Source organism: Staurois parvus, unplaced genomic scaffold (assembly GCF_062004578.1).
Source record: "Staurois parvus isolate SC_StPar_1 unplaced genomic scaffold, SC_StPar_1.0 ptg000438l, whole genome shotgun sequence".
Lineage (NCBI taxonomy): Eukaryota > Metazoa > Chordata > Amphibia > Anura > Ranidae > Staurois > Staurois parvus.
Window position 1 is genome coordinate 8,083,791 of NW_028318234.1, and position 26,415 is coordinate 8,110,205.

General features: G+C 40.5%; 1 protein-coding gene across 1 annotated transcript in view; it reads left to right on the forward strand.

Moving 5' to 3' along the window:
- LOC149454126 (uncharacterized) overlaps nt 1–26,415 on the forward strand; it is a 99,084-nt gene that overhangs the window by 16,724 nt on the left and 55,945 nt on the right. The window contains exons 2-3 of the mRNA XM_089687791.1: nt 1,093–1,140; nt 25,098–25,192. Coding sequence (XP_089543917.1) covers nt 1,093–1,140; nt 25,098–25,192 — 143 coding nt within the window. The remainder of the gene's footprint in view (nt 1–1,092; nt 1,141–25,097; nt 25,193–26,415) is intronic.

Below are 26,415 nucleotides of genomic sequence, written 5' to 3' on the forward strand. Positions count from 1 at the left end.
TTTCTCTGGATATGGTGATGTATTGTGCTTATCCATGAGAGGCTGCCATTTAAGCCCGTGGATGAGTGTACCTGTATTACATATCTGTAGCAAGATAGATTATACTATCTAATTAGTTTTGTCCATGGGGTAACTCCATTTCCTTAATTGAGATTATATATTCAAGCTGATAGGCATATGATCAAACTACAGTGTCTCTGTTTATGCCGTCACTTCATCTAAAATAGTATGGTATTTGATTTGGTTTGGTGTTATTAACCAGTTGGATGTAAGGTAAATAATTGCAATGGCATCCAGTCATATTGTTATGCGCAGTACATTCCTCTCTAATTGGCATTAATTACAGCTGAGCATACATTTTTTATATATTTGAATAAAGGTTGCATATTTTAGATTCATCAGTTGGCCAGATGGTGTGCAGGGAAATGCACCCTTGTCCAGTATAGATTTGTTATTTGCCAAAGATGATGATTTACAATTAGGGCTTAGTTCAATAGTAAATATTAAAATTTGCTTGATGATCAGAATCATTGAAGTGTGACAAATACTGTGTGCAAAAAAAAAAAAATCAGGAAGGGGGAAATACTTTTTCACAGCACTGTATACAGACACCCTGCACACCTATTCACTAGCTTTAAAAAATACACCTTCTGAAGTTCTTATTTACTCAACTAACTCTGCTGTTCATGTCCCTGTCTGGTGCCACTTTTGTGATTGATGAGCAGTTATCCAAGGCTGCAGTCTGTGCCTGTTTTATATTATCATCATCCTATGCAGTTTTCTTGAGCCCAAGAGGCTCTCCATCACTGGACTGCCAATATAAAGTGTTCATATCATGAAGGCACTGACATGGACACCTGAAAATGATTCTAGTTGATCCAGGGAATATCCGATTGCCTCTCGGGGGATCAGGAAGGAATTTTTTTCCCTGCAGGAGCAAATTTGGCCATGCTTTGCTGGGGGTTTTTTTGCCTTCCTCTGGATCAACTGTGGATGTAGGATTATAACTTTTTTTTTTTTTTTAATGGTTGAACTTTTGTCTTTTTTAGGCCAGACTAACTATGTACCTATGTAACTCTACCTCCTCTGCAGGGAAGAACATAAAGAACTCAGGACCCGGCACATGGACCATGGATTTAGGTAAATAAAAGGGGCATTTGTTTTTTAAAGTAACATAGTAATTATTTATGGAGGTGGAACAGGATAATACCTGGAATTCAGTTTTAAGAAGATAGATTTTCCAACAGAACACAAGGAGCTCGGAAATACCTTGGGGGGAGAGGCTGGAGGAGTTTAATATGTGCCCAGAATCTTGCAGTAGGGTAATTTTGGAAAAAGCAGGAGTACCATGAACACATTTCAAAGGTAAGGCTTCTCTTTACATTCTGTTCCTGGGCACTGCAGACTTTCACAAAACAAAGAAGCCATGTTCATGAGATTGTCAAAGTGCAGAATCTGAAGAAATCTCAGGAGACTTTCTCATTCTGTAGCATCTTCAGACGGTATGGAGAATTAGTTAGAGCATCATGTTCTGTCTTTGTTAGCCTTGTAGGCTCCCCTGTTGTTTTATCTGTCGCTCACTATTTGATATCAACTGAAGCAGTGTAATTAGCAAAGTTCCAGCCATTCACTCATCTTGCCTCTCATGGCATTCACTATTCAGTAGGGTTTTATGTCATCCGGAACTGGCATAAAATGGCTATTAGTTCCGTATGTATGAAGGGTTCATTATAGGAAGTCTTCCATACCTACTTCCTCCATGGTGACATGTCTGTATTTATAGGAATCCATTTGCACTTGAAGGGATGACTAGCCAATTCATTGAGGAATGTTTCTGTCTTAAGACCTGAATCCTACCAGAGTGCCTGTCTCTGCATCTGGGTTAGACTTATTGGAAGACTCCAGGCAAAGCACAGAATATATGTGGACCTTAGTCTTAAAAAATTTTAAAAGGAAGAGGTTTTTTTTTGTTTTTTGTTAGACAATATATTTCCCCTTTCTCCAAGCATTTTTTTCATGTGTGTGTGTGTGCACATTAATTGCTTGCTCATGCGCAATGTGCTGTATGCTACTAGCAGCCCCTGCAGCTCACCACTGAGCTATGTTTTTTCTATGTCACATAAAAATGGTTGTTACCCATTCTTGCATTTTATTTCTGAACAGTTTGTCAGAAAAGTTGACCACTAGCTTACCATCCACTAAAACTCCAGACATCTGCCTGCAACAAGTCTTTAGCATGCCTTCCAATACATCTGCACAGTGACTGTGCTTTACTCTTCCTTCCTTTCAGTGCAAGTTTAGTGCCATAGGCACATACGAATCATGACGTTCTTTTGTGCAAGCATCACTTCTTATGTTATGTGATTCTTCTTGAAAAAAATATTGTTAGAATGCCCTATAGGAGGCAGTGTGCTTTCTGTATTATATGCAGAGGTAATTAAGCATCAAACAGTAGAAAGGAGAAATGTTTTCCTGTTTCCTAAACTGCAACTGTAAACTCTTCTCACCCCCTCCTACTACAGTTCAGAGTTCTTGCTGTATTTGGCCACAAATGTCCAGAGATGACCAGCAGAAGGAAAAAAATAACAGAGGGAAAAAAATAAAGTAAAATGTTATCACAATTTACTAATTTTAAAGTGTTCCTAAACCCAGGACCCTGCATTCACTATATCAGGTCTCCCACAGTACACAGAACATGGAAATGCAATTATTCTAGTAAATACAAACTGCTAAGTGCCTTTTTTCATCAGCAGTCAGAGCAGTCACGTGACTTCTATCAGTGTCTGCAGAGCATTGGTTAAAGCTTGTAGGAGGAGTTTTCATTCTCCTCTGATTGTCCTATGAGGCTGCAGGACCCCTAAACCTCTGTCTGGACAGTGCTGATTGGCCCTGTGCGGATTACATGCACTCTCCCAAGAAAAAAAAAAACCTTTCTAGCAATATACACCAAACTGAGCATGTGCAGCTGGCCAGCATGGCTCTGTTCTATCAGGAAATAGATTGAGGACAGTAGAAGAAGGGGAGGATCAGAGAAGACAGGATCAAACATCATTTTTACACAATGAGGAGGATTAACCCCTTAGGTTCCACGGTGAGTGTAACAAACATGTTGTACTGCATATACTGTACAGACTGATTTTACTGTTGTGGGTTTTGTAACACTTTAAGCTAGGTGCTGCCCCCTATAAACCTCCTGCCATAGACGGTGGCCCATGACTGCCATTGTGTCATGGTAAATACGACCCTTGGTCTGACTAAATTAAAAATAACAGCCTCTCTATAGGGCTTTGGGTTTGTATCCATAAACATTTTTGGTATGCATTTCATTAAATGTTTGAAAGTTTCCTAGGCATAATGCATGGCATGGATACATTTCCCATTTGTAAATGAAGCCGGTTGAAATTGTCTGAAAATTCCTATTTGCATGGCCAGTATATAAGATTGTAAGTAACCTTGCCTCATACACTCTGTTAGAAATTTGTTCAGAAACGCTTTTGTGAAGTCTTGGAAACCAAGTAAATGAGACAAAGGATTTCACCAAAAGACACCCACATCCTAAGGCCAATCCCCACTTATATGAACATGCTCCTCCTGCATGTCTTTTAAAGTGTATCTGTAGCCAAAACTATTTTTTTCTTAGTTTTGGATGGAGTGGAGAAGGGTTAGAACCTCTGTCAGGTTTTACTTCTATCCAGGAAACCAGAAGTTTTAGCCTTCTTGATGAAACGCTTCACAAACATTTTGGTCACAAGGCTGAAACAAGGAATAATGGGCCTCATTCATAGGGATCATTTGGTTTTTATTCCCTCTAGAAAAAATAATTATAACATTTCCATAATAACTCTTCTTTTTGGGCCTCTAAAAAAAGAGAAGGTTCTACTCATGTTACTGTTGCATGATTTCTAGAAGGATAAGGTATATTTATTTTGTATCCTACATAATTTTGGGTTTGGGCCAAAACTCTATTCCTGGACTTCTGCCCACTATAGTGGCTCTAGAGTCTATGTTAAATATGCTGGCTTTAAGTCTGCTCAGTTCCCAAATCTTACGGGGCACCAGACAAGGCTGCCCAATATTTCCACTCTTCTTTTGGCTGGCAATAGAACCTCTGGCCCAACTTATTAGATCATCCCTTAATATTTCTTACAGTAGTAACAATAGATAGACAACAATATAAATGAAGCCTATTTGCAGATCATCTTATTCTCACAGTCAGCAATCCTATGGTTTCTCTGCCAAACCTACATAACATTTCACAGTTCAGTGCCATTTCTGGGTTACATGTGAATCTGGCAAAATTCACAGCACTCAATGTTTCCCTTCCAGCCCCTCTTCTGCAACTCTCCAACTGCACTTTCTGTCAGGCAGCCCAACTGGCCCACCTTACAAAGTATTGTACCTCTAATAAAACCCCAATTTGGGTTACCCTGGGTCTGGGGTCAGCAACCAGTAGATCGCGATCTACCAGTAGATCTTGGCCAGGTGACTGGTAGATCACGATCCAACCTTGCTGAGCTGCAGTCCCAGAGCATCAGAGTGCAATGCAGAGAGACTACTTCTAAAGCTGGAGCTGTAGTAGGGAGCAAGGGATGCAAAAGCCGATGCCTCCTCTGTATTGCCGGCTCCTGTCCCATATGGAGTGATACCAACTGCACTCCACCTCTTATCCCAGCTAGCGGTCTCCAGAGTGGTGCCAGCAGCAGGAAAGAAGAGATCTTCAGGTCAGTGTGAAGCAATACACTGGGCATAATAGTATAGGACTGCTTTGATACTGATGTGTTGTGGTTTGTGACATGGTAGTACAGCAATTAGTGGTTTAAATCTGTGCATGGTGATCTTTGACTTCTCTTCTGTTGTCCAGGTAGATCTCTACCTCTTAAAGGTTGTCTACCCCTGCCCTAGGTCAATTGTTACGCCTTATCAATACATAAGGTATTTTGGCTTTATCTACTGACTGGAAAGCTTTAACAAACCCTATCACCTGCCACTCCCTGTGACTATAGGATGAGTTTAAATACTGATGGTGGCCTCCCCCCCACTGGCCTTTATTGTATATTCTCCGCAACCTCTTGTTTCCCAGGGATGTGAGTTGCCAGCAGGTACTTTCTGGCTGTGGATCAAGGCCAGCATAACATGATTTCTTTGACTACTTATGAAAACTTTCCTCAGCTTACCAAAAGAATTTTAGTTACCCAACTTTGAACTGTTTTGGTATCTACAAATGCCACTGCCTGGGCTTCAGGTTCCATTTTAACTCTCACCCCTTTCGAATCTAAATGTTGACCCGCATTCTCCAGGGCTTATCCCCTTACTTTATGACGCCCTACTTTCTTGGTTCACTCCATCATCCTGCAATTATATACACAAATAGGAAGTGGATCAAGTTGGAGCACTTTTACACTAACATAGCAAAGGGTTTTATATAAAATATCATGTTTATTGAAATTACGTTTTGATAATACATTTTTCAGGGCTTTAGTGAATGTTTAGATAAATCTGTAAGAGATCAGCCTATTGTGTTAAACATCTAATTTCTACGCTATGTATAATTTTTATTCTTACACAGGGGCATCCATGTTTGCTTATTAAATATTGAAGCTCTGCTTTGTAGTGCTATACAATGGGTGGGCTTTACTGCTCCTGCCGAATATAGGTCTGTAAGTTGGCCACATCATCAGGGTTGAATTTATAAAGTTGTACAGAGACTGTTTACATAGGGAAATTCAAATTTTCCTTAGTTTAGTGAATAAGGTATGTTCATTTCAAGTATCCAGTAATGTACAAGCAAAAAAAGGTTTTTTGTTTTTTTTTTAAGGATAAGTTCACCTTTTGACAAAAAGGTAAAATAATGAAGGTAAAAAAATTTGCATTTATTATTTTTTGTTTCGGGAGCCTGTGAAGCATGGCACCATTGATCAGCAGATGGCTGGTGCCATGCAGGTCCCCTGCAGATCTGTCAGTATATCTTCTTCCCTGTACAGGATGTATGGGAAGCAGATATACTGACAGGAAGACTGAATGAACTATCACAGCGCCATGGTAGTTAATTGAGAACTACAAGCCCACAGCTGCTAAGGGTGTCTGGACTTGTAGTGTTCACATTCACAGAGGACTGTGAATGAGTGACTCGGCCGAACATGGAGAAAAGATCCCCCGCTAGCTGTCAAGCGGGAGAGCGGGGGCCGGTCCATTCATAACATGTTACATATTACACCCTGAATATGGGTGTAACATGTAACATGTTATGAAAGGTGAACTTATCCTTTAAACTTCCCTAAAACATAATTGACTATTTGATGTGAACACAGCTAACCTAATTCAGTAAGCAGTGAACAGTCACTACTCATTTAGTAAAGAATGCAAATAATATCCCAACAGTTGTTAAGAGAAAGTAATTTCACTGACTCATTGAGAGCTCCCTCTAGAGGCTAAGCTACAATTTGTATGTTTAACCACTTGCCCTCCAGAGAAATTACCCCCCTTCCTGACCAGGCTGTGTTACTTTAACTGACAACTGCGCAGTCATGCAACGCTGCACCCAAGTGAAATTTACGTCCTTTCTTCCCTCACAAATTGAGCTTTCTTTTGGTGATATTTGATTGCCTGTGTGGTTTTTATTTTTTGCGATATAAAAAAAAAAAATAAAAAGACGGACAATTTTGAGAAAAAAACAATATTTTTGACTTTTTGCTTTTAAACATGTCCAGTAAGAAAAAAAAAAATCAAAATGTATTCTGCGACATGTCTTTCCTAAAAAAAATCCCAATACGTGTAAAGTAAATGGTTTCCGTGAAAGTTATAGCGTTTACAAATGACGGAATATATACTGGAATTTTTTTTTCCTACAAGTAATGGCGGCGATCAGCGACTGCGGGACATTCTGACACTGGGGGGGGGGACTGACTTGGTGTCACTGACATTCCCAGTGACACCAGTGCAGTGATCAGTGCTACAAATTAACACTGACGCTGTACTAATGGCAGTGAGCAGGAATGGGTTAACATGAGGGGCGATCAAAGGGTTAACTGTGTGAAGGGAGTGTTTTACTAGTGGGCGGGGGGGGGGTGCTTCACTGTGCACAGCCATCCAGAGCAGTGTGCCCGAGCTGACAGGGTGGAGAACTGTTAGTAAACAAAACAGTCCTCTTCACCATTGGAGATGCTCGGTAATCACCGGGCGCCGGTGGGTAATCACCGGCTGGGACCTGGTGATTAACAGCGCGCCCCCTACCCTGAAATGCAAAATCATGTATATATATATACGTGATTTTGTGCACCCGTGCTGCCCTGTAGCAGTATTTCTGCTATAGGGCGGTCAGGAAGTGGTTAATGCAATAATACAAATATGGAAAAGTAAGCACATAAAAATGTAATAGTCACATTCAGAGTGGCTTTGAGGTAAATATTCTAATATTAACTAAAAATATGTGTTCCATGAAAATATATTGAGGAGAATTTATCAAAACTGGAGCAATCACAATCTGAAGCAGCTGTGCATGGCAACCAATCATCTTCTACCTTTAATTTTCAATCCTTAAATAAACACGCTGACAATTGAAGCTAATTGGTTGCCATGCACAGCTGCTCTCAATTCTGTCTGCTCCAGTTTTGATAAATTCCCCCCCCCCGCTATATTTTCCCAGGAGATGGTGTAACACAATAGGGCAACACAGTGGCTAAATGGTTAGCACTTCCGCCTGGCAGTACTAGAGTCATTGATTGAAATCCCAACCACGGCACCACCTGCCTGGAGTTTCCATGTTCTCCCTGTGCCTGTGTGGGTTTCCTCTGGGTACTCTGGTTTCCTCTCATACTCCAAAGACATGCTGGTACGTTAATTAGCTGCTGTCTAAATTGGCCCCAGTATGTATATGTATGAATGTAAGCTAGGGACCTTAGATTGTGTGCCTCTTGAGAGCAGGGACTGATGTGAATGTACAATATATTTGTTAAGCACTGTGTAAATTGATGATGCTATATAATTACTTGTAATAAATAGTTAGGAAGAACATGATTGGTCACAATGTCAAGCATATGTACTTTTCTTCCAAGCATTTAGCAAGTGAAGCCCATTGAATTTCTACAACTGAATATCTGTTCCTTTCAGTGGAACTGCAGAACAGTATATTGCTTTGTGCAGCTAGCCAGAATCTTGTATAAATACAGCCTAAAGAAAACACATTGGTGACCTGTAGTTGTATTTGAACAGCTGTCTATCTGCAGGAGGATCGGACCTAGAAAATTCCCAAACCCCGTAGGCAGAAGAGTAAAGGCCATCTTTTGAAAACTACACATTTCCAATGCTAAACCAATGTTTCTATGTTATTTACTTACTCTGTCCACTGCATCTTGTAGATTGTCTTGTGTCTGTGTAATATACAGGTGTTCAGGCCATTAAATGTTCAGTTTACTAAAAATTGTTATTTAAGTACTGATTAAAAACTGCAGGCCTCATGTATCTTGTGAGAGCTTGGTGGAGATATATTTGCGATTGATTTCTCAAAACCTTCATTGCCATGTTGGCGACACCACCATGTGAGAGATACTGCTGCGTGATAAAGACGGTAAGTCAGAAACACTGATATGGGAAGCATACTTACTGTACATATTAGGCTGGCCATGCATGGTTAGATTTTCATGCCAACATCCATACAAAATTCTAGAAAGCTGTTCATCAGAGCATTCATTGATATTACCAATAAGTCAACTTATTTAATTCAAAAACCCTAAGTCTCAGTTCACACTACTGCTACCTTGCAGTGTGACTTTGCCAGGCGACTCAAGTACTACTTAGAAGCAACTTTCAGGGAATGCCTGGGTAATCTTCCTGTAATGTCGGATCCAAATCACATCAATATAGGAAAGGATCTGACTTGGAGGCAACTTCTATTAAAGTCTATGGGCACAACTCGGATAGCGTTCACCTTGAAGTAGTACGGGAACCTTTTCTAAAGTCAGAGCGACTTCAGTAGTGCTAATTAACCAATTCAATACCAGGCAATTTTACACCTTCCTGCCCAGGCCAGTTTTCAGGTTTCAGCGCTCTCACACTTTGAATGACAATTGCGCGGTCATACAACATTGTACCCAAACTAAAATTTTAAATGTTGAAAAAAACACACGTTTTTCTTTGTTTTTGTTATAAAAGTTTGCAAATAAATAATTGTTCTTCATAAATTTAGGCCAAGATGTATTCTGCTACATTTCTTTGGTGAAAATAACCCAAATTAGGATGTATTATTTAGGTTGTAGGAAAGTTATAGAGTTCACAAACTATGGTATAGATCTGAATATTGATCAATCCTGAAGTACTGACAGCCAATCTAATTTCTTGAGGTCCAAGAATGTCAGAACAGTACAGATGACCCCTTTTTGCAGAGTAGACAGTCCGACGTACTTCATAAGAGGCATGGTGAGTTTTTTGAAGTTGTATTTTTTTTGTCATAATTTTTTGGAAAATTAAAAAATTAAAAAAATTAGTTTCACTATTTTTTTTTTACATTGTCACCAGTGCAGTATAGTGTCATCATATAACTGGCCTGGCGGTGAGCAAGGACACTGACTGGTGACAGTATGAAAAAAAAATATATATTTTTTTAATTTTTTTATTATTTTTTATTAAATTTTTTTAAAGATTTTTTTTTCATATTTCACTATGACCAAAGTAGTACGATGTTACCATAGTAACATTGTACTACTTTGGGGAAGTGATCAGTATTTTTTTTTTTTTACGCAATTTGCTTATAGCAAAGAATTACTTTGCTATAAGCAAGCATTTACCTGAATTACATTGATTCATTCAGGGTTTTTTTTTTTTTTTTGTGCTTAGCTGTGATTTGGCCACAGCTAATCATGTGACAAGTGCATGTGATTAGCTGTGACCATTCACAGCTAGACACTAGTATACAATGGATGGCATGAATGAAGCCATCCATTGTATACAACTATCATGTGACCTGCTGTGATTGGTCACAACAGGTCACATGGTACCAGCAACGGGGGCCGATACTCAGATCTGTCATCGGCCGTGTCCGAGGTACACGGCCAGTGACAGATCGCGCCGCTGCACGACTCTGCAGGAGTGCAATCTGCGCATGTGCGGGAGGACGCCATATGGCGTCCACTCGGAACGCTGATGACATTTGCCGGCTGCCATTCGGCCATAGGGCGGGCGGCAAATGGTTAAGATGGCTCTCACTGACTAAAATGGGATTTCACATGTCATGCGACTTTTTGGATCTAACAAGTCGAATCCCAAGTTGCGGCAGTGTGAACCGAGCCTAAATAGTTTTATCCGGACCTGCTACTTGGATGTATTAAACAAAGCTAAGGGTATTTAATTTGATAAGTATATTGCATATTTAGAAGTATATTTATATATATTATATGTATTTACATCGTCACATGGGTTGGTGCTAGTGAATTTACTATACATATACAGTATATTGGATTCTACTTTTGAATTCAATTTTATTATAAACTATACAGAAGCCTTTGTTTGCATTGTTATTTCATACATTCCTATACAATACAGTGTATACACAATCATTTATAATAACACCTGCTTGTGAACTACGAACGTTTTTGACTTTTCTTAGCACATGCACATTACAATAAGTAAGATTTTCTTGATTGAGGACCAGACTAACAGTTATAATTTTGTTCATTCAGGTTTGAAGCGAGAAAACATTTCAGTGATTTTTCTCATCACTACTGTCGGAAACAATCGTCAATTTGTCTCACTGACCATTAGAAACGTTTAGAAAATGAACATTTCTGAATTAAATTCTAACTGTGTCTGGCCAGCTTTAGAGATGTTATCAGGCAATGTCACTTCCTGAGGCACAGCAGAAGCAGAGGAGCAGTTTTACTTATGCATAACCATTCTGCAGGGGTCACTAATAAAATGTTGGGGGCACAATGGAAGGCTTTACAATGACCACTCCATAGTTTTAATGTAGACACTTATGATTTTTTTCAGCAGGCTCAGTTTGTGGCAGGTTTACTTTAAATACGCAGTGGCTGTCTTTGACATTATGGCCCCTGCCACTTTCTGATTTACCGTCGGGACAGAATATCTGATTGACTTTTTCAGGTCTGTAACATCTTGCTTCATTGGTTCTGTTAAAGATGATCTTTAAAAATAACAAAGCTGCCTATCATAGCCAACCAAAAAGACCTTTAGTTAAGGTTGTCATGTTTTCAAAGGTGGATGACCTTTTTTAGCAAATGATGGGGACTGTGATTCTTGCTCATACACTGCCTGTTATAAAGTAACAACTTTTGTCTCTTAACTGTTGTTCTGCGTTGTGACCCTGTTATACACTCTCCAAAAGAAGACAACAAGGAGCTATTCCAACACCCATTATGCTGGCATGGTCCATTGTCACTAACTGATAGACCACCACAAGATGTATCATATAGCAATCACTCCTACCATCTTACAATCAATATCTTTTGGTAAATGAGGTCTTCATAACTGGATGATTTTTGTGGTGAGGACGTAGAAGAGGTTTTCTTCCATGAAGACCATATTTGTACAAGTATCTCTTTATAGTGGAATAGTGTACCACAACTCCAGTGTCTGCCAGATATTTCTGGAGGGATCGTGCAGTCAAACTTGGGTTTTGAATTGTTTTTCTCACAATCCTGCGAGCTGTTCTGTCTGATATTTTTCTTGGTCTTCCAGATCTTGCTTTAACTTCCACTGTTCCTGATGACTGCCATTTCTTAATTGCATTCTGAACAGAGGATATTGACATCTGAAAACGCTTTGCTATCTTCTTATAGCCTTCTCCAGCTTTGTGAGCGTCAACTATTTTCAGTTTCAGTTTTCTAGACAACTGCTTAGAAGAACCCATGGTGCTGATTGTTGGGGCAAGGTCAGATGAGTCTGGGCATTTAAAACCTTTGAGATTGACATCATCTGGTCTTCCCAGACGATGATTGAGAACAATCCATGACACTGGCAGGTCTCAGCTTTGCAAAGGGGGCAGTGCATGCTATAAATTCTGCAGGGTGCCCAAACTTTTGCAGATGCCATTTTTTTGTTTTCTGTTATTTTGAAAGTGTAAATGATGGAAATAAAATCTAACTTTTGTTGACATATTATAAGAATGTCTAATCTGTAATTTGATGCCTTTTGGAGATTTTTCCATCTTTCCTTGGCTTCTTTATGCACATTAATACAAATTTTTAGCTAGGGTGCCCAAACTTTCGATCCCCACTGTATATAGGAGAATCAGTTCTTTCTTTCTCCTGTTGGTGATCTCTCTAGTGATAACTAACAATCTATATAGGGGAATCAGGACCTCCCTTCTCCTCACGGTGACCCCTTTAATGATGAATAAATATATATATAGAGAAGAATCAGGACCTCTTTCTAGTGATAACTAAAGATCTATATAGGGGAATCAGGACCTCATTCCTCCTGTTGGGGATCCCTCTAGTGATAACTAAAGATCTATCCTAGATTGTAAGCTCGAAAGAGCAGGGCCCTCGATCCCCTCATGTTTTGCATTGTATTGGTATTGTTCTGTCACATGTTCTGTCCCCCTTTGTAATGTACAGCGCTGAGCGAACTATTGGCGCTTTATAAATACTGTATAATATTAATAATAATAATAATATATAGGGGAATCGGGACCTCCCTTCTCCTGGTGACCCCTTTAATGATAAATAAATATATATAGAGAGGAATACGGACCTCCTTTTAGTGATAACTAAAGATCCATACAGGAGAATCAGGACCTCCTTTCTCCTGCTGGTGACCCCTTTGATGATAAATAAAGATATATATAAATAAACCAGAACCTCCTTCCTCCTGCTGGTGTGTACTCTAGTGTAAACATGTGTGTTTGTTTTTGTTACAAATAGAAATTCAGACAAAATTTTCCTTATTCGGAAATTCAGATGTATCCAAATCTCCGAATCACAATAGCAATGAATTTCAATGAACCCACAATCACTTATAACAAAAACAATGAATTCATTTGTTTCATAAGTTTTGCAAGTTCAATAATATGTGTCACACTCTGTATTGTTATGGTTGACCAAAGTATCAAAATTGCCAGCAAGTCCCATTGGAGTCATAAACAAGCCACATCAAAATAGCAAGAAAGTCACATCAAAGTTGATGTGACAAATGACTCAATGACGAATGAATCCAATTCTTCCTAAATAACTTCTGAACATATGAATTGACTTGGAACAATGAATATACAAAACGAATTCTGAAAATGAATCATTCTAGCATTACAAATATAATGAAATGGAACGATTGCCTTAACAAATGAATCCTAAATGAAGAGATTTTTTTTGGCATAAACATCTCTACTCTAGAGATAACTAGAGCTCTATAAAGAGGAATTAGATACTCCTTTCCTCCTGCTTGTGATCCATCTAGCTATGGCTAAATATCTATATACAGGAATAAGAAGGGTTGTGTTCAGAAAGGAGTACAACAGCACCACATCCCTATATTAGGAAATATGCCAAGAGAAGAAAAGAAAAATTGTAGGAAGGAAAGAAAAAGAATGAGGAGAAAAAACTCCTCACATGAGAAAAAAATATACTGGGATTTTAAAGGTGCCCAAAAAAATTATATGAAACAATGAAAGCTAAAATGTTACAATATTTATTATCAAATCACTTTAAAAGAAATACATTGAAATATATCAAAATTCATGATGATACTTATTCAGAAATATATATCCAGTGCAATATTTCTCTCTCAACATGTTTTGTCTTTTCAGGCTTCTTCAGGAGATATTAAATATAACACGTATAATAGTGAATTGATAGTTATACAATGTGATAATAAGGTTTAATACCTTCAATACATAAATAAAAAAAAAAAGAAATGAAACATAATCTGTGGTGAAGAGCCAATGTATTTAGAAACAGTGTAATCTGCCTGTAATAGATAACAAAATTTGCCTAAGATTTGACACACTTGTTGTTCTTGACCTGTAAAGCAAGTAATAACTCTAATAGTGGAGGGAGTGATTTAGAATGATGAATTAATTGGGACCTATCCAGGTCTTTAACTCGATTATAGCATTTAAGCATGATCTGCTGTAACCCCACTGCAGGAGGCATGTCTGTAAAACCTTAGCTTCACTTACAAAATACATAAGGTTAGTACAGTTCCATTTAATTCTTAAATACTGACTATACGGAAAACTTGATACTAGAGATTTAGGGTGTGAACTCGTGGCGTGGAGAATGGTATTTCCCACCTTTGGTTTCCTATAAAGTGAGGAACCAATACTTCCATGACTATTGACAAATATTGTAACGTCAAGAAACGTAATGGCTTTTTGGTCACAATTAATAGTAAACTTCAGATTAAACTGGTTATTCATCATTTTAGAAAGGAATAATTGCAATTCAGAGTAGGTACCTCCCTAAATGAAGAGGACATCATCGATAAATCGATGCCAAGTGATTATTCGCCCTATATCATCTTGCAAATCTCTTGAAAAGAGTTGACGCTCCCACCCCCACAGGTACAGGTTCACATTGGAGAGAGGACATTTCATCCCAATAGTGACACTCTGCACCTGGAGGTAGTGGGACCGTTTGAATAACAAGATATTGTGTGTCAAAATGAACCGCAAGAGTTCTAGAACAATTTGGTTGTACTTATAGGCAGAATGATCTTTTTCTAACAAAAATTGTTCAACCACAGTAATTCCTAAATCAGGTGGAATGGAATTGTACAAAGCTTCAACATCTACAGCAACCAGCCATGATCCTTCTGGGACATGCATATTGTCTATAGTTTTTAAAAAGTCAATCGTGTCCTTGACATAGGACGTTAAGGAGATAACATGTGGATGCAAATACTCATCAATGGACTAGCCTTCTCTGTAAGGCATCCTCTGCCAGAAACTATTGGTCAGCCTGGAGGTGTTTGAACGTTTTTGTGAACTTTAGGTAATGCATATAAGGTGGGAGTTTTGGGATTCTCGACACTTAAAAAATTAGGTATACTCTTATCTACTATGCCCTGACGATAGGCTCGGTTAATGATGGTTCTATATTCAATAACTGTAGAAATGACTCAACTACAGGGTATTGGTTTATACCATGCTTGGTTACTCAAAATATTCATTACCATATGTTCGTATTGGTCAGAATCCATCACTACAATATTTCCCCCCTTATCTTGATGACAATTTGATCATTGTTTGAGAGAGAGATTAAGGTTCATTGCTGCAACTATTTTAGATTAGATGTAAGCATTTCTCCCCAAGAAGTATCCAAAATTTATCTACACACTTGTGTGAAGGCCCAAATGTCTGTATGATGAGATATGTATTGTTTTTGTTTTTTTTTTATTTATGTATTGAAGGTATTTAACCTTATTATCATATTGTATAACTATCAATTCACTATTATAGGTGCTCTATTTAATATTTCCTGAAGAAGCCTGAAAAGGCGAAACATGTTGAGAGAGAAATATTGCACCGGATAAATATTTCTGAATAAATATCATTGTGAATTTTGATATATTTCAATGTATCTCTTTTAAAGTGATTTAATAATAAATATTGGAACATTCTAGCTTTCATTGTTTCATATAATTTCTTTGGTACCCAAAATCCCAGTATTTGTTTTCTCATATGAAGAGTTTTTTCTCCTCATTCTTTTCTTTCCTTCTACAATTTTTCTTTTCTTCTCTTGGCATATATTCAGGAATCTGGAACTCCTTCCTACTGCTGGTGATCCCTCTAGTGATACAAGGATCACCAGTAAGAGTATGGAAGTCTTGATTCCTTTATATAAATCACTAGTTGGACCTTATTTAGAATATTGTGTCCAGTTCTGGAGACCTCACTTACAAAAAGGTATTGATAAGCTAGAACAAGTCCTGAGATGGGCAACAAATATGGTGAAAGATTTGGGGGATAAAACATATCAAGAGCGACTTCAGCAACTTAGCATGTACAATCTGGAGGAAATAATGAAAAGGGGGAACATGATTGAAATCTTTTAATATATTAGGGTGTCAATAAGGTTCAATATTTTCAGTATGAAGCTAAGATCAAGAACACGGGGGACATGACCTCAAACAAACTGAAGGAAACTAATCTTAGGAACACGGGGGACATGACCTAAAAAAAAACTGGAGGAAACTGATCTTAGGAACACGGGGGACATGACCTCAAACAAACTGGAGGAAACTAATCATAGAAACAGGGAGGACATGACCTCAAACAGACTGGAGGAAACTAATCTTAGGAACACGGGGGACATGACCTCAAACAACTGGAGGAAACTAATCTTAGGAGCAAGGGGGACATGACTTCAAACAAGCTGGAGAAAACTAATCTTAGGAACAGGGAGGACATGACCTCAAACAACTGGAGGAAACTAATCTTAGGAACACGGGTGACATGACCTCAAACAACTGGAGGAAACCAATCTTAGGAACACGGGGGACATGACCTCAAACAACTGGAGGAAACCAATCTTAGGAACACGGGGGACATGACCTCAAACAACTGAAGGAAACCAATCTTAGGAACACGGGGGACATGACCTCAAACAACTGAAGGAAACCAATCTTAGGAACACGGGTGACATGACCTCAAACAACTGGAGGAAACTAATCTTAGGAACACGGGGGACATGACCTCAAACAAGCTGGAGGAAACTAATCTTAGGAAGTATCATTTTACCAAAGGAGTAGTTGATGATTGGAATAGAGGTAGTGAGTCAGTCAACAGTAAGTGGAGTCAAACATGCTTGGGACAGATATAGATCTATACTCTAAAAGCTGAAAATAATAGTAAACAAAAATATAAATAAAAAAAAATAAACTGAGGCAGGCTCAATGACCACTTGATCTTTTTATGCCATCACACTTGTGTTTTTATCATTGGAGTGGTGTCACATAGACATAAAGTGGCTACAAAGAGGCTGCTGGGGATCAGCAGAACTGACATGCAACAAAGGATGGAAAAAAGTTTTTATATTTTGGGTTTTATTTAAATTGCAGTCGTTTTTGATACATGGTGCTTTATCAAACTAAATATCCTTCAGCTAGGGCTGATCAAACCTGTGTATTACTGATTAGTTACATCAAATCATTGGTATTATGATACAAAGTTATCACACAAGTTAGATCATCTCTGCAATTCCTTTCAACTCGGCAGCAGAAAAATGTAGGAAAAAAAAGACGTTGTGTAAATCAATCTGTCCCCAATTATTCGGCCTTTTTCAGCTGCCTGAAGGTGGATGAGGGAGGGTCGGCCCTCTTGGGACAGCCCGTATTCATAGAAAGACATGGATATGATGCTCTGAAGGTCATGTGGGGGACACATACAATGATACCGGTCCTGCCACTGTGGTTGCCATGGCAATTCACATGGATTAAGCAGACATTCGGCAATAGCCGGGCCCTCCCTGGTCACCTTTTTTTGTCATTGTTCTTCAGACATATCCATCTCATATCCCATTCAGAACAGAATCTGTTGTGCTCAGCTACATTCCTTCACTCTATTCTGGTGAGGCTAAAGCATTCAGTTAAAGGAAGACTCCAGCTAGGTACCAAGCTGAGGCACATAAACAGGACTGCTTGATTTGGAAATGAACCCCATAACACTGGCCCTTTAAGGGGTTTCTGATGCTGGGGGGGGGGCTTATGATCATGTGACTTTCATGATTGGCTGCTACTTGCGATCGGGAGCTTTCCGTTAGGCGCCAGTAACTTTGTCAGGAGCGTGCTCTTGGCACAACTTTGTTTACATTTTGGTAGGCATATGTGCGGCTCTCACCATCAAGGCCCACCCGCCAAGAGACCGCATATATGTGTACTGTCGGTACCAACAGGTTAGCCGCTTCCACGCCGCAGCCCTATGGAAGAAATACTGCTAGGAGGCGGCATGGGTGCACAAAATCATGATTTTGCAGGAAGGGGGCATGTGCACGCCGCCGTTCGCGGCCTCAGCTGTCAATCACCGGGTCCAGGCCGGAGATTCCCCACCGGCACCCAGCGATCTCTACTGACAAGGGAAAAGATCTGTGTATAAACAACACAGATCTCTCCCCTGTCAGCTCCTGCACACTGCTTTGTATGGCTCTGCCTAGCACAGCCATACAAAGCAGTGTGCTTACAGTGTAAAGAACACACACAGCACATAGTAAAACAGCACACAGTTAACCCTTTGATCGCCCCTCATGTTAACCCCTTCCTGCCCAGTGCCATTAGTACAGTGTCAGTGCTTTTTATTAGCACTGATAACTGTACTGGTGTCACTGGTATGTCAGTGACACCAAGTCAGTTCCCCCCAGTGTCAGAATGCCTGCCGCAGTCCAGCAGTCCTGCTATAAGTCGCTGATTGCCGCCATTACTAGAAAAAAAATAAATAAATTCCAGTATATATAATGCCATTTGTAGACCCTAGAACTTTCACGTAAACCAATTCATTTACACATATTGGGATTTTTAAAATGAATTGGTTTACGTGAAAGTTTTAGCGTCTACAAATGGCGGTATATATACTGGGATTTTTTTTTCTACTAGTAATGGCGGCGATCAGTGACTTATAGCGGGACTGCAGGACTGCGGGACTGCGGCGGGCAATCTGATACTGGGGAGAATTGACTTGGTGTCACTGACATCCTCAGTGATACCAATACAGTGATCAGTGCTAATAAAAAGCACTGACACTGTACTAATGACACTGGGCAGGAAGGGGTTAACATCAGAGCTTTATCTGTATGATGTCTGTACAGTGTGCTCTTCCTGGGTTAATTTGGGTTTCCTCCAGATGCTCAGATTTCCTCCCACAACCTGTCCTGTGCAGGTTGTGGGAGGAAGCGCACACTGTACAGTCATCATACAGATAAAATTCTGATGGGAATCCAATCTAAACACCAAACCACCCCACCAACAGTTCAACCCATGTGAGGATCTGTCATTTACCTACTGCCTTCAAAGCAGAAGACTGGCAATACCTAGTTTTGGAGAAGAAATGCTGTGGGGGACAGCTCCGATTTGACAGGTGTTGTGTCATCCAATGGGAAGTATCTATAATCTGGAGAAGTGTCTGTGATCATATGGGGAGCAGTCTGCACTGAGGATCTCGTGCTGTATCAGTTGGATATACTCTACTGCGTGTTTTGGCCAATCCTTTGGGCAGTCGAACCTTCTGGTAAGAGGCCAATTTTTTTGGGTGGAAGCAGGGGCAGACTGACAACTCATGGGGCCCCCGGGCAATAGGGGATCATGGAGCCCCTGTGTCCTTGCTCAAACTCAAAAAAGCCTATGAAAAAGGTACCAGGGGCATCTCATGGGGTCCCTTACTGACCCTGGGCCCTTGGGCAGTGCCTGAGTTTCCAAATGGTCAGTCCGTCCCTGGGTGGAAGGCGATGGTCTTCTTTCTGGCTCGGGCTTTTTTCTTCATGCACCAGCTTCTGCCTGCATGTGTGGATTCCATATGGACTTTGCTGCCACTTACAGTGGGGCAAAAAAGTATTTAGTCAACCACCAATTGTGCAAGTTCTGGATTGGGAGGATTGGGAGAATGTCATATGGTCAGATGAAACCAAAATAGAACTGTTTGGTAGAAACACAACTCGTCGTGTTTGGAGGAGAGAGAATGCTGAGTTGCATCCAAAGAACACCATACCTACTGTGAAGCATGGGGGTGGCAACATCATGCTTTGGGGCTGTTTCTTTGCAAAGGGACCAGGACGACTGATCCATGTACAGGACAGAATGAATGGGGCCATGTATCGTGAGATTTTGAGTGCAAACCTCCTTCCATCAGCAAGGACATTGAAGATGAAACGTGGCTGGGTCTTCCAACATGACAATGATCCCAAACATACCGCTCGGGCAACGAAGGAGTGGCTTTGTAAGAAGCATTTCAAGGTCCTGGAGTGGCCTAGCCAGTCTCCAGATCTCAACCCCATAGAAAACCTTTGGAGGGAGTTGAAAGTCCATGTTGCCCAGCGACAGCCCCAAAACATCACTGCTCTAGAGGAGATCTGCATGGAGGAATGGGCCAACATACCAGCAACAGTGTGTGCCAACCTTGTGAAGACTTACAGGAAACGTTTGACCTCTGTCATTGCCAACAAAGAATATATAACAAAGTATTGAGATGAACTTTTGATATTGACCAACTACTTATTTTCCACCATAATTTGCAAATGCATTCTTTCCAAATCAGCCAATGTGATTGTCTGGATTATTTTTCTCATTTTGTCTCTCATAGTTGAGGTCTACCTATGATGCCAATTACAGGCCTCTCTCATCTTTGTAAGTGGGAGAACTTGCACAATTGGTGGCTGACTAAATATTTTTTGCCCCACTGTATGTGCATTTATTTTTGTTTTTTTTTTTGCTATACCATTAAGATGCATGTATGGACAGCGCTGCAATTTGTTTGCTAATATACCAGTACAGAGTAAAAACTTTTACAGATGATGACCAGAAAAATATTACTTTCCAAGATACATTTATTGACCACTTCAAGTCTGGACACTTTCACCCCCTTCCAGTCCAGGCCAATTTTCAGCTTTCAGCGCTATCACAGTTTGAATGACAATTGCACGGTCATGCAACATTGTACCCATATTAATTTTTCAGCATTTTTTTGAGACAGATAAAACTTTTTTTTGGTGGTATTTATTCACCACTGGGATTTTTATTTTTTTGCTATATAAATGAAAAAGTACAAAATTTTTCTTATAAAATTCTGCAAATAAATTATCTTTCTTCATAAATCTTGGCCAAAATGTATTAATCTATCTTTTTAGTAAAAAAAAACCCAAATGAGTTTATAACCAAAAATTTTTATCTTTTTTTTCCTATCATTATTTATGTTTTTTTAACATACTGTCACCCTAGCAGTACAGTGTCACCATAGTGACACTGTACTACTTGTGGGGGGTGATGAAGATTTTTTTTCTTTTTTTACACTGATTGCTTTTACACCCATGAAGACTGTAAAAGCAATAATTTTTCCTTCTCTCTGGCTGCATTCCTTCAGCCATTGAGAAATACTGTGCGAGTTGTGATTGGTCACAGCTTGTCACATGGTACAAGGCTGTTGTGAATAGCCCTGTACCATGTGACCTCTCTGATCATTCACAGATTTTACTAGTAGTAAGCAATGATGTCAGAAGTGACATCTTGTTTACTATTATTCATGTGAACACTGATTGGCCAATCATTGATCACATGAATCAGCGATCTGGAGGACACAGAGGGCACCAATCATGGTGCCGCACGCTCCCAGGGAGCATGCACAGGCAAGGGATGTGGGGGGACGTTTAGAAGCATCCACCCGCTTCAGCAGAGCTCCCATACAGATTCTGAGTGCTCCAGTTTTAGTAAATCCCCCCCCCAAACTGTGTGTATGAAAAGAGCTTGTCAGGTACCTACCTATGGTAGCTCTAGCGCTCCACAGACCGGCTTTCCCCAGGGCGCGGAGTCTAAGCCCCAATCTGCTTGTTCACCAGAGCCCCTGATGGTGGGGATGGACTTGGAGCAGACTGAGACCCGGTCGCGGCCCCTGAGTACACCCAGCTGTAGTAGAGCAAACCGCCGGTGGCACGTAGCAGGATGAGAGCCTGATATGAAGAGGCAGAGCGGTCCGTGCAGGATGGATGGACGGAACACACTGGAACAATAGTGGAGTCAGACAGGCCGGATCGGTAACGGTGGAGGCAGAGCGGTACAGAGCAGCAGGCAGAGGATCGTCAGGTCACAGGCCAGGTTCAGCAGCAGGAGATCAGACAATTGGGCACAGGCAGAAGAATGGTCAAACGAGCCAGATGTCAGGGCAGGAGAAGGTCAGCAATGGTCAGGATCAAGCAGGATTCAGCAACAACAGGAACTCTCTCAGGAACAGGAACAACAAGGAACAAGACCATACGGCAATGTGAGCATTGCAAGAGCTGGTTTAAATAGCCCGCCCGGTGCCGACGGGCGCGCCTGGGTCCTAGTGCCTGCCCGGCGCCGTCATTGGTGACAGGTGCGCCTGGGTCCTAGTGCCCGCCTGCCTATATGTCTTGTCGGGATCCTACGCATGTGCAGATTCGTGCGCCGTGGCAAAACTTGGGATCCCTGACAGAGCTCTTGAAAGATGTAGTTCTGGTTGCATGTCTCCAAATATTACCCAAACCATCCTCTCCTCTCCTCCCACAACCTCCTGCTCTCTAGCTCCCTTGTCTCCTCCTCCCATGCTTGTCTCCAGGACTTCTCCAGAGCCCCGCCCCCATCCTCTGGAACTCTCTACCCCAATCTATCCGACTATCACCTACTCTGCTCACTTTTAGGAGATCTCTGAAAACCTATCTCTTCAGGGAAACCTATCCTGCCTTCAGCTAATAACGGAATCTTCTATTTCTCCTATCAGTTCATCCCCCACAGTTATTACCTTTTGTACCACCAGCCCCTCGCTCTTAGATTGTAAGCTCCCAGGATCAGGCCCTCCCAACCCTCTTGTATTGAACTGTATTGTTGCTGTAGTGTCACCCTTTATATTATAAATCCTGTATAATAATAATAATGTCAGTAGGTACTGTGCAAGATTGGGAGGGGGGCAATTACCGAAACTGATCCTCTGTATGCCTCTCTCTGCAGCACTTGCCGTTGCACCATACATTTCCCCATGCTGCCCTATTCCCCCCTGTGTCACCCCCCCCCCCACCCCCTCAGTGCTGCCGGCTTCTCTCCTCTCCTTCCCAGTTGCAAACACCCTATAGGATCCTTAGGATGAAGAGTGGGGGAAGGGTCCATAAGTATGTCACATTTACAAGCCCTTCCTTTCGTGAATGAACACATTGAGTGATTGGTACCAATCATTGATGTGTTCATTCATAAATTAAGCATAGTAAACTGCCCTGTCACGTTGGCTGTATGGAGCCCTATAGTTTCTGACAGCAGCCCTGCCTGTGACTAACGACACACCAAAATCCCAAAGACTCCTCCGGCATGTCTGACATCAGCTCTGCTATACTGGAAACCTTGCATCAGGGTTGACACCGCTTTTGCTGATGCTTCAATTATACTGTATTAGCTGAAAGAAAACTTGTTCTTATGGAAATATGGAGGCTACCATTGCCACACTCTGTTTCTGAAAATACTAGTTCCCTGGCTGTCATAGCATCAGTACTTTCAGTTATTTACCATAGACAGGTGTGCATATTAGGGACATCATTGACTTTCCTGACCAGCTTGCTCTTTCCAGGTCAGTAACTCAGAAGAGGCAACCAACTTTTTTTAATAGATCAATAAATTTTTTTGGAAAAAAAGTCCAAAAACGCTAGTTTTCCGCGATTTACCACGTTTTACCGCGTTTTTCAGCATTAGAGCGTTTCTACAGCTGAAAAACTCCTCTAGAAACCCACTAGTTCTGGGTTTTTTCCATCCAAAAAACGTTGATTACAGTCTATGTGTGTATGGACACAGGATAACATGCTGGGGGGTTTACTGGCTGTAGAAAAAACATCAAAAGCCAAAAATAGCCGCTGCAAAAACGTCCCGTGTGCATGAGGACTTCATAGCTCACTGCTTCTTAACCCAATGTATCTTCTCCATATAGAGCCCCAATTCGTCTATATTTTGTATCAGTAAGTTTGCCACCTTTTCTGACAATGAAAAAGAAACATGAATCTTATAATCTCTCCCTATTTATAGCAGTATTATATCCTTAGCGATTTTGGTTTAACCACTTGCTTACCAGGCACTTTTATACCCTTCCTGACCAGGCTACTTTTCAGCTTTCAGTGATGTCACACTTGCGCGATCATGCAACACTGTACCCATATGAAATTTTTATCATTTTTCTTTTACACAGACAGAGCTTTTTTTTGGTAGTCTTTAATCACCACTGGGGTTTTTTTATTTTTTGCTAAACAAAGACTAAAAAAAAAGTAAAATGTGGTTTTCCTTCTTCACTGATGTGCGCCGATGAGGCTGCACTGATGGGCACTGATAGACTGCACTAATGGGCACTGATGAGGTTGCACTGATGGGCACTGATGAGGTTGCACTGATGGGCACTGATGAGGCGGCACTGATGGGAAGACACTGATAGGCAGCGCTGATGAGCAGGCACTGATAGATGGCACTAATGGGCACTGATGAGGTAGCACTGATGGGCACTGATAGGCTGCACTAATGGGCACTGATGCTCTGTTAGCATTTGTCAGCATTAGTAGGGTGATGATGAGGCACTACGATCTGAGAGAAGTGATGTAATCATTCCCTATCAGGAAGTTCTCTGTAGAACCTAGGTGTGTAATAGAGCGGTTCTGTCCCCACAGTAGCACTGCCTATCTCCTGCTCTCTTATCAGCAAATCAGAAGAAAGAACACAGGACTGGGAGGAGTCATATTGTTCTGTGCATTGATGATCTCTGCCCTCTTATGCAAAAAGAACTGTACTGGAACTCGGTAAAATGCATAAAAAACGAACTGGAAAGCACATGTCTCTATGTAACCTCCCTAGCGGTCTGATTTTGTCCATATTTCTGTGCTCAAAGCGGTAAATTTTTTTTGCATGGAAATATGTATTTTTTTTTCATGTAGGCCTGTAATTTTTAGCAATAACTCACTGAAATCTGTCTGAACAAGAGTCTATTAAACATTCCGGATATGATAAAATTTTAAACACAAAATCATAAATTATAATTTAATAAATAATCATAAAAAATAATAATATAATAATAATAAATTTAATTCAATAATATAACCAAACCAAAAACACTGAAATTTGAAATATAGCGCCAAGTTCGCACATCACTGAGCAAAGTCACAAAATTGTTTTCAGTGTCTGATGATTAATTTCCCCCACGAATCATTATCACTCAATTCTGCAAGTGGTTCTAATTTACTATCGCTGTTCTCTAGCTGGTCTAAAACCGCTTTTGACCTAAAGGGACGCTTTTTGGACGCCATGGACGTTTCTCAGTTTCCAGGCAATAAGAACAGTAAAAATGCAGGCAGGGCACAGGACAAAGCACTCCGGACAAAATGTATGTGAAATGGTTTGATACAGTAATGTTATACTATGTGATTTTAGTGTATTTAGTGAATGTCACTTTTACACATTTTTTAATTTCCCGCCAGTTCTGTCCCCCGTACGTCCCGACGTCGCAGGAAACGGAACCCAGAAGACAGATGCTGGCATCGGCCGGAGGACATTGCAGGGGACACTGCAGGAGGTATCCTCTCTGCTTATGCTTTTTTTCCTCATCGCATGCTCAGATTGAATTGTCTAGGTTTGTAAAAGTTTTTTTATTTGCTTTTTTTCCCACAAAAGTGGAGATACCATTTACATTAGCCATGGGAATGCGGGAGCGCAGGACAAGGTAAGTGAGGAAGAGATCCCGGAGCAACGCTGCAAGGTATTCCCGAGTGTAGCTCGGGGTTACCACTTGTGGTGCTGAAACTTTACCCCGAGCTACACTCGGGAATACCGCCAGGGAGGTTAAATTGAAGGAAAAGAGAGGGGGGAAAAATGAACCGGAAAGCATCAAGAACACACATGTGGAAGCGCATCCAGAACGCATCTGGACTGTGTTTCCATAGTGTGAACCGGCCCTTAAACAGTCAAACTGGTAATTTTTACTGCCCTTATGAACAAAGTCTAACACTCACTGCCTATTTTGTCACAAAGGGGCAGAAAATAGAAAAAAAGGCTTTAGAAATACTTTACCCATTTGCCCTCTTGAGGATTTACCCCCCTTCCTGACCAGGCCATTTTTTGTGATACGGCTCTGCGTTACTTTAACTGAGAATTGCGCAGTCATGGAACGCGGCACCCAAAGAAAATTTATGTAATTTTTTCCCCACAAATAGAGCTTCCTTTCAGTGGTATTTGATCGCATGTGTAATTTTTATTTTTTGCGCTATAAACAAAAAAAGACCGACAATTTTGAGAAAAAAAAACAATATTTTTGACTTTTTGCTATAAAACACATCCAGTAAAAAAAATTTTAAAAATCTAATTTCGTAGTAAATTTAAGTCTAAATGTATTCTGCTCCATGTCTTTGCTAAACAAAAATACCAATATATATAAATTCATTGGTTTACAAATGGCAGTATATATACTGGAATTTTTTTTTTATAGTAGCGAACAGCAACTTATAGCGGGACTTCTGCAGGCATTCTGACACTGGGGGGAACTGACTAACTGCCACTGACATTACAATGACACTAATACAGTGATCAGTGCTAATAAAAACCACTGACACTGTACTAATGGCACTGGGCAGGAAGGGGTTAACATCCGGGGCGATCATTGGGTTAACTGTGTGCTGTGTATGTTTTACTAGAGAATCACACTGCTTTGTATTGCTCTGTTATACAGAGCAATACAAAGCAGCATGTCAGTGCTGACAGGGGAGAGATCTGTGTTGTTTACACAAAGCCCTTTCCCCTTTC